This window comes from Triticum aestivum, chromosome 2B (genome assembly GCF_018294505.1).
Source record: "Triticum aestivum cultivar Chinese Spring chromosome 2B, IWGSC CS RefSeq v2.1, whole genome shotgun sequence".
Taxonomy (NCBI): Eukaryota; Viridiplantae; Streptophyta; class Magnoliopsida; order Poales; family Poaceae; genus Triticum; species Triticum aestivum.
This window is the reverse complement of record NC_057798.1, coordinates 176732509-176741909: the sequence shown is the minus strand read 5'-3', so window position 1 is coordinate 176741909 and position 9401 is coordinate 176732509. Positions and strand designations below refer to the sequence as shown.

At 46.5% G+C, this 9401-nt stretch overlaps 2 protein-coding genes across 6 annotated transcripts in view; both read left to right on the top strand.

The window, feature by feature from the left end:
• The window catches only part of LOC123044194 (folate synthesis bifunctional protein, mitochondrial), a 12093-nt gene extending 5283 nt beyond the window's left edge, over nt 1-6810 (top strand). The window contains exons 14-18 of one of the 4 annotated variants that reach the window (XM_044466864.1): nt 289-419; nt 587-743; nt 832-952; nt 2244-3993; nt 6501-6755. In XM_044466864.1, the coding sequence (XP_044322799.1) occupies nt 289-419; nt 587-743; nt 832-952; nt 2244-3757 (1923 nt within the window). In that variant the 3' untranslated portion in view covers nt 3758-3993; nt 6501-6755. Of the gene's footprint in view, nt 1-288; nt 420-586; nt 744-831; nt 953-1577; nt 1830-1918; nt 2152-2243; nt 3994-6500 lie in introns of those variants that run through there. The other 3 variants (XM_044466862.1, XM_044466861.1, XM_044466860.1) reach the window with 3 other exon arrangements.
• Nucleotides 6811-7257: 447 nt separating this feature from the next.
• Nucleotides 7258-9401, top strand: part of LOC123044195 (vacuolar protein sorting-associated protein 27) — a gene marked incomplete in the record, with an annotated part of 3669 nt that continues 1525 nt past the window's right edge. The window contains 8 exon segments of one of the 2 annotated variants that reach the window (XM_044466865.1): nt 7258-7572; nt 7661-7717; nt 7808-7878; nt 7990-8194; nt 8262-8386; nt 8734-8809; nt 8939-8998; nt 9076-9126. In XM_044466865.1, coding sequence (XP_044322800.1) covers nt 7495-7572; nt 7661-7717; nt 7808-7878; nt 7990-8194; nt 8262-8386; nt 8734-8809; nt 8939-8998; nt 9076-9126 — 723 coding nt within the window. 2 annotated transcript variants of the gene reach the window in all.

Here is a 9401-nt window from a genome sequence, read left to right as displayed (position 1 = left end):
GTGAAATAATTGGTGGAGCAAACATGAGTTGCGGTTAAAGTAACAGAATAAAGTTAGCTGGGACCGTATAACTATTACTCCTTAATTGGATGCAATGCTAGATAGTTTCTGTTCCAACAAGTGAGATGATGCAGAGGCCAGGGTTATCCCCTTTTTTTAAAAAAAAAAGCAAGTGAGATGATACAGAGTTTGGCGTTCTGCATATTTCGCAATGCAAATGCTAATGATCATAATTTAGGGGCGAGCATTTCTGTCAATAATTACTTACTTACATATCATTAATTCCAGCAATCAGAAGAAAACTCAGGATATAGGGCACCTGAGGTAGCCATGTCTGGCCAATACTCACTGAAGAGCGATGTATATAGCTTCGGAGTAGTCATGTTAGAGCTCCTCACTGGCCGCAAACCTTTCGACAGGTACGCACCACAATCAAATACTACTGCACTATCCATCATCTTTTCCTGAAATTGTTCCTGAAGTCCCCCAGGAATATTCATGCAACTCCCTTTAAGCTGTAATAAGAACGTGTAGCCCTCTGAAGTCTACTGAACTCCCACTTGCTGTCTGAAATGAATCATTGCAGGTCCCGACCACGGTCCGAGCAGTCGCTGGTCCGATGGGCCGCCCCGCAGCTGCACGACATCGACGCGCTGGACCAGATGGTCGATCCGGCGCTCCAGGGGCTGTACCATTCCAAGTCCCTGTCCCGCTTCGCCGACGCGATAGCCCTTTGTGTGCAGGTGCATTCCATAAACCCCTCCTTTGCAGTTTCCTGTGTTTCTGCATTTTTTTGCCTCACTGCTGACGCTTGTCCTGAAACGTGAGCAGGCCGAGCCAGAGTTCCGGCCGCCTATGTCCGAGGTCGTCCAGTCGCTGGTCCGTCTCGTGCAGCGGGCGAACATGACGAGGATGTCCAGCAGCGAGAGCTACACCCGGCGCGACGGCGAATCTGGCGACTACGCGGTATAGGCGTTGCTACGCTGTTGTATATACGCTTTTGGCAAGTAGTAGCAGTTGTACAAATTTACAGTTTTGCTGCCGAAGTCTTAGGGGTTATTCTTGTTCATCAATCATCCGTCCCAGCAGCAGAGAGTAGACGCTGTCCTCTGTATCTGGGCAGTAGTAGTATCCAGTGACAGTTTTCTGCCGCGTTACAATTCTTGTTTGAAAGAAAAATTCCTTGCGCGATTGGGACAGTGAGACCGTGAGAGTAATTGTCCTCCGGATTGCTGCGTCTTGTGTGGCAACTGACACCTTGATCTGTAGAAAGGGCACGATCAGAAACTGGGCGCGTTAACGCGAGAAGATCGACAGCGAAATGAACCTCTCGTGAAACAAACGAGGAGCATCTGCTTCATGCAACAATTGCCTGAAACTGCGGAGAAGCACACGCCACGGGCAAGCCCCGACGGATGCCGCGCCATCGCACACGCCGGCGGCCGTCGTACGCGCCAGCCCGTAGCGGCCCAGCGGGTCGAGGGGAAGGGCTCGCGTTTCGCCATGATCGATCTGTTGGCGCACACGTTCCTCGCTTGGCGGTGCGCGGTGTGCCCTTGACATGGGCTTTTTGGGCTGTGGCTGATGCTACACAAGCAGAAGCAGCCCAGCCATCGCTCCCGGTAGGTAGCCGATGATTGCCCTGGGCAGCATGGAGCGACGGGCATAAACAAACCTGAACCCAGCAAAGCCGCCGCCGCCGCCGCCGCAAGAACCACACCCCTCCTCCCCCTGCAGAGCGACCGACGGTACCACCAGCCTCCTTCGTCCGCCGCCGGCCCGGGCTAGGAGGGCCGGCACGGCGGCGCGGCCTTCGCCCGCATCTCCAGGTACGCGTCGCGCGCTCTCTCTCTCTCTCTCCGACCTCCGTTACGCCTCAGATTCAGTTTAGCTCCAGCACGCCGCGTTCGCTTTGCAGATTTCGCGGCAACCAACGCGCTCGGGCAGATTCACTCCTCGGGGCATCGACCAGGGAGATCCATCCGCACCGCACGGCAGCAGGACCTAGATGTGACAGAGGATTGAATCAGCAGGACTAGGCCTGGCTCGCATGCTCCAACATGCTCCATTCTAAGGAGACACTGAGGAAGATGTACTCAGTCGCCAAGGGCTACTACTGCGGGGGGCTAGCCTCTCCCAATCCTTTTCCAGGTAGCTCTCCTTCCAAGCTCGGATCTGTTCTCCAGCCCCTCTACATTCCAATTCGAAGATAGTAGTTCTAACTCGTCCCCCCTTGAATGTACCGGCAGTGTTGGATCTCAGGCAATCTCTCAGCTCGTCAAGGAAAGCGCCGGGGTACGCCAACCCATGCAGGGCCCGTTCGTACACGCGAAATGTGCTGACCGGAAGTTCCGCTGCCGACCAAGAGATTGTGATTGCTCTGGGAAGCAATGTGGGGGATAGGATCGGTTCGTTCGACAGGGCGCTGCGGCTGATGAAAGACTCAGGCATAAAGATCACCAGACACGCCTGTCTGTACGAGACAGCCCCTGAGTATGTGACGGACCAGCCGCGGTTCCTCAACTCTGCTGTTCGGGGCACGACCAAGCTGGGGCCTCATGATTTGCTCAAGAAGCTGAAGGAGATCGAGAGGGATATAGGGCGGACCGCCGGGATAAGGTATGGCCCAAGGCCGATCGATCTGGATATTCTCCTGTATGGCGACTCCCGTATCAGTACCGAGACCCTGACTGTGCCACATGAACGCATCCGTGAGAGGCAATTCGTTTTAGCTCCTCTTGTTGATCTTCTAGGGTCCTCGGCTGACGATCCTATGGAGAAAAGCTGGCACTCCCTCTCGAAGTGCAGCGGTGGCTTCTTTGATGTGTGGAACGAGCTTGGTGGTGAATCTTTAATTGGGACACAAGGTATCAAGAGGGTTATGGCTGTTGGAAATCGTCTGTTGGATTGGAGTGAGAGGACCCTTGTCATGGGGGTGCTTAATTTGACGCCGGACAGCTTTAGTGACGGAGGTAAGTTTCAAGAAGTGGAGGCTGCCGTTGCTCAGGCCAAGTTGTTGATATCACAAGGTGCAGACATAATTGATATTGGTGCTCAATCCACCAGGCCCTCTGCAACAAGACTATCTGCAAACGAAGAACTTGAGAGGCTGGTCCCTGTTCTGGATGCAATCACCAAAATCCCCGAGATGGAAGGGAAGCTGATCTCAGTAGACACATTCTACGGACAAGTCGCTGCTGAAGCTGTGAAAAGAGGAGCCACCATGATTAATGATGTGTCTGGCGGACAGCTTGACCCAAGTATTCTTGAAGTTGTAGCTGAACTTGGAGTTCCATATGTTACCATGCACATGAGAGGTGATCCATCAACTATGCAGAGTGAACAGAATTTACAGTATGATGATGTCTGCAAAGAAGTTGCTTCTGAATTATATGCACGGTTAAGAGAAGCTGAGTTGTCTGGAATTCCTTTGTGGAGGATAGTTCTTGATCCCGGCATTGGGTTTTCGAAGAAATCCAAACATAATCTTGAAATAATCAACGGCTTGGGATCCATTAGAAAAGAGATGGGTAAAGTGAGTTTAGGTGCTTCACATGTGCCAATATTACTTGGACTCTCAAGGAAAAGATTCTTAGGTGAGATATGCAACCGTGCCGATCCAGTTGAGAGAGATGCCGCTACTGTTGCTGCCAATGCAGCTGGGATTATGAATGGTGCTAATATATTAAGGGTCCATAATGTTCGTTGTGGCGTGGATACTGCAAAGGTCTCTGATGCATTGCGCATGGTCAAATGAAAAGGTACACCACCAGAAAAGTATTGAGACCAGTCTCCAGTTTTGTACAAGAGAATGGTGATGTAGATTTGTAGAGTAGTTACTGTCACATCATTGGCTTCCCAGTTCATACCTCATACCATATCGGGTGTATGATCACTTAATAAAGCAATGAAAGCTTGTGTATAACTTTTGCCATAAACCAGATGTCCATTTTCTTGCGCTGGCTCCTTCCTAGAATCTTCAAGGAAGCAAAGGTAAACTCTCAACTCAGATCATCCAGAGAGTAACCAAGAAAAAAATGTTTTAAAGGTTGCTACTAAGTTTTCTGCGTAATTTCTTATGCAACACTATCAACAAGTTGGTCTCAAACAACAACAACAACAATAAAGCCTTTAGTCTCAAACAAGTTGGGGGGTAGGCTAGAGGTGATACACATAAGATCTCGCGACCAACTCATGGCCTGTCCATGGCTAGTTCTTTGGTGATACTCCAGTCCTTCAGATCTCTCTCTACGGACTCCTCCCATGTCAAGTTCGGTCTACCCCGACCTCTCTTGACATTATCAGCATGCTTTAGCCGTCCGCTATGCACTGGAGTTTTTGGAGGCCTGCGCTGAATATGCTCAAACCATCTCAGACGATGTTGGACAGGCTTCTCTTCAGTCGGTGCTACCCCAACTCTTATCTTTTATGTCATCATTTCGGACTCGGTCCTTCCTCGTGTGGCCACACATCCATCTCAACATGCACATCTCCGCCACACCTAACTGTTGAACATGTAGCCTTTTAGTCGTCCAACACTCAGCGCCATACAGCACTGTGGGTCGAATCGCCATCTTATAGAACTTGCCTTTTAGCTTTTGCAGCACTCTCGTCACAGAGAATGCCAGAAGCTTGGCGCCACTTCATCCATCCGGCTTTGATTCGATGGTTCACATCTTCATCAATATCTCCATCCTTCTGCAGCATTGACCCCAAATATTGAAAGGTGTCCTTTTGAGGCACCACCTGCCCATCAAGGCTAACCTCCTCCTCCTCCTTATGCAACACTATCATATAATTTATTCTAATTGAACAAATTCCAATGGATTTTGACAGTTGTTTCAGGTCCTTCTTTTTGCACCTTTAGACTGTTATTAGTTCACATGTTATGCAAATTTTATTCCAGCTTGCTTTTCCGTGACACTTTTCTTTGTGACTCCTTATTTTTGTTTTGATCTTGTTGTACCAAATGAGGAAACTCATGCATTACAAGTGCCGTATGATATTACTGGACTTCAAGGGCTGGTCTGTGATCTGAATTTTTTTCTGAGGGTTTAATATTGAGACCTTCTGTGATATACTTTGCCTGAAATTGTCTACTCGAGAGCATCATTTGTTGCTACAGAGTTGATTTCCATCTTTCATGCAGTTTTCTGGGTTTTATCAAACTTTTTGTGACTCCTTATATGTGTTTTGATCTTGTTGTATCCGATGAAGAAACTTATGCATTGCAAGTGCCGTATGACATTACTAGGCCCCAAAGCTTGGTCTATGATCTAACCAGTTTTCTGAGGGTTTTATTGTCTAGATGCGAGGCCTCTATAATGCACTTTGTTTGGAATTCTCCAGTTGAGAGCATCATTGTTGCTACAGAGTGCGTTGGCATCTCTAACTTTTGGAGGTTTTTGATGAACTTATCGTTGCGACTCATTATTTGTGTTTTGATCTTGTTGTACCCAATGATGAAACTTATGCATTGCAAGTGCCGTATGACATTACTAGGCTTCAAGGCTTGGTCTATGATCTAACCAGTTTTCTGAGGGTTTATTGTGTGATTGTGAGACCTTTGTAGTGTACTTTGCTTGGAATTGTCTACTTGAGAAAATCATTTGTTGTTACAGAGCTGATTTCCATTTCTAATGCAGATTTGGATTTTAAATCCGAACCAATTCCTAGCATGTTTTTGAAAGAATACAGCGGAGGCTTCTAAAAATTGTTCTGGTTGGTTTATGATCCAATGAGGAAACTTATGCATTGCAAGTGCCGTATGACATTACTAGGCCTCAAGGCTTGGTCTATGATCTAACCAACTTTCTGAGGATTTTATTTTCTAGATGCAAGACCTTTTTACTGCTTTCCGCATGGAATTTTCTACTTGAAAGCATCATCTGTTTCTACACAATTGTTTTCCACCTTGACATTTTTAGTTTTAAATCTTAGCTGCTTCCTAATAATTAAAAAGTTTACTTGTGATTCGCTTCTTGTGCATTTTTGTTCCTCCTGTGTCCACTGATGAAACCTTAAGAACTGCGTGCTGGATCATTATACTGCCATAGAACATGGCTTGTCCATGATATCACTGCAGGTTTGGCAAGGGCTTGCCCCTTTTATACTATTGGGCACTTGTTAGCATATTTTGTACAGATTTGTTGTGTAAATTGAAGCCATTCCAGCTTGCCGTCAATCCCGTTCTCCTCAATGAGGAAATTCATGCATCGCAAGTGCCGTATGACATGCCCTCAAGGCTTGGTATTTGATTTAACCTGATTTCTGAGGGCTTTATTATTGTTTAAATGCATGACCTTTTTAATGTGTGGTTTGGAAATGTCTACGATCGTCATTTGCTCCTACAGAATTGACTTCCACCTTTTGTACAGATTTCGCTTTTAAATATTCTTAGGTGGCTTCTTGTGCATTTCTGTTCCTGCTATGCTCACCATTGAAACCTTATGAACTGCAAGTGCCTGATGGTTACAGTCATGTCAATTGTATCCATGCAGGATTTTAAAACCGACCGGCTTGTAAGGATTTTCATGCGTGGCTCATGTGCCATTTTTATCCCTGGCCACTCCTGAAACCGCAAGTAACTGCAAGTGGGGGATGATCATTGCTAAAGGAAACCCTATCAGTGATTCAAGTCGGATTTTCGAGGCCTTGTCTTCTCTAGATGTATTGTACTTCCCTGTCAAATGATTATATATATATATATGCCTTGAGGACTCTTATTCTTGACAACCTGTTCTGTGCCATGTGTATTTTTCCTTGGAGTTGTTCATAAGGTGAAATGACACAATGTGCTCGATTTGCTAACAGGCTTTGTTTTCCTTCCCTGAAGTACAACCATCATCTAAATAGTTGAGCGTGAAAAGGTCAGAAGGAAATCTGAAAATCATCAACCAAAGTTCTCATGGTTCCTACTCTTTTCGACTTTGGAAGCTGCTAATAATCAACGACTCTTGAAGCTCTCACACTTGGTTCGACTGATTGGTTTGTTCCTAAGGGAGCTACTGGAATTCGAGAAAGCTTCTAAGCAAAAAGGACAGTCGTGATATCTTCTGCCATTGACAACTACCCTTGTAAAAACACTATCTGTACAAGAACCTAAAAATCATGTGGAATGTTGTCAAATGTTAAATATCAGTTGATGTTCTGATGTTTCAAGGGCTCGTCTACTGAAATTATGTGCTTTACTATTGCTCCGTCGGTTGACTAATGACTAGTTGCTCTGGAGCAAGAGTCAGAGGAGAACACGAGAGGTGCGATCTTGACCGTACACATACCATCGATCGACGGCCCGAAACCGCCCGGTGACACTCCGCGTTCCCCTTCCGCTCTCGCGCATCTGGGATCGAGAAAACAATAATCCTCTCGTCGTCGGCGACTCCCAAATTACCACCTCGCCCCCAATCGTCTTCGGCTCAGATCGGCGTCGCGAGGCGTACCAGTCCCAGATCGTCGGAGCACCGGGTTCGCGGCGAGCCGACGGCAAAGATTATGGAGACGCCGCCGCCGTTCCAGGAATCCGCCCACTGCGACGTCTGCCGCTGCACCTTCTCCACTTTCCGCCGCCGCGTACGCGTCCTCCCCCTCCCTCCCTCTCATCCGTGTAGAGATTCTCTTCGTTTGGCTGCTGATACTGACTGATTTGACGCCCTCACAGCACCACTGCCGCAGCTGCGGGAGGACGCTCTGCCACGAGCACTCTTCGTACCACATGGTAGGGAACCTCAAAACTGAGCAAGTTGTGTGTAGGGAGTTGGGGTTGCGAAGCTTGCTCAATTAAACTCTTTGCTCTAATTGGTTCCAGGCCCTGCCGCAGTACGGGATTTACACGGACGCCAGGGTCTGCTATGAGTGCTTCAACAAATCATCATCCAGGTAGCTTAGCTCACTCGGTTGCTAGAATCTGATGAATCTGATGGCGTAAACACATATGTTTGGTCTGGATATAAGCTGAATTTTCGGCTATCTTCCCGTGTGATGTTGCAGACGCGGGGGTGTTGATAATGCGAGTTCTGCCGGGAGCGTTTCTGGTGCTGCAGACTCCTTTTCAGGGCTAAATTTGGATAAAGATGATGATTCGTTGCCCACGAAAAGTTCGGCGGTTCAGAGTCCAGCTGCCATTATCGAGTGCAAATGCGGGATGCCATTGTGCATATGCGAGGCACCAAAACCAGAACCTGCGCCTGTAAAGGTTGACTACAATCCGATCCTTTTAATCGATTATTGTAGGTGTATATTAACATAATCATCTTATGCAGCAGAATATCAGTGCCGCTTCGTCAGCTGCGCAATCAAACCCAAAGCCTAAAAAACCTTCTAGCAACCAGCAGTCAGCTGAATTAAGCTTGAAGAAGGCTTCAGCTACTTCCAGCAGCAACTCAAGGTTCGGTAGACTTGCCACATTCAGGCATTTGTTAAGAGGAATTGTAATTTTTTGTCGTATACTCCCTCCGTTCCAATATAGATGACCCAACTTTGTACCTAAAGTTATTACAAAGTTGAGTCATCTATTTTGGAACGGAGGGAGTATGTCTCTAGTAATCTTCGTAGTATAATTTCGCACTATTTGATCGACTTTGTTTGGCAAGATCCATTGCATATTTTGGTCATTATCTTAATGCCAGGACCTATACACTCTTTGTAATAGGAAGATTACATATGTGCATAGGCATAAACATTTGGCCTGTAGCTTACCTTCTCATCTCTGTGTCCTGATTCTTGTTATTCCAGCTCATTCTTAAATCTTGGCCTGATGAGCAACGATAGCAATGATAAGACTCCGTCTGACTATGAAGTTACTGGAGAGGTAAGCTTAGAGACAGCTCAATGGTGCTCCTTTTCTATTTCTCCATTCAACCCATCAGGTACATGCGATATCTTTGGCCTGGGAATCTAGGAGTTTTCTGTTAAAAATCTAGTCTTCATTCCTTTTTAGGGACTGAGAGAAGCGATTAAGGGTGGGGATATTAAAGCTGTGAAGAAACTTCTTAGCCAGGTACTGTTTCTATCTTTTCTCTCGTTTTATTTTTTATCTACTCTACTTGATTTTTACAATAACATTACATTGTGCAGGGAGTAGATTCTAACTACTGCGACAAGCAAGGATTTACTTTGCTACATTTGGTATGTGGTTTTTTACGAACTCCCTCATGGTCAACTTATATTTGCACATCATTGTACCATTTTGTGTACACGTTTGCTTATAAATGTTTGGTCCTACAAGGCAACAACATTTGCGATGTAAAGGCCACAGCACACCCGTGCACCTGAATGATATAAAACACGTTTGCACTAATAGTGAAATGATATGTATCTGCTGATAAATTAAATATCCATGATACACTTGACCAGATTAGTTTGTCTTTGGAACTGTTGCTTCTGTATGTGCCAAATGCAGA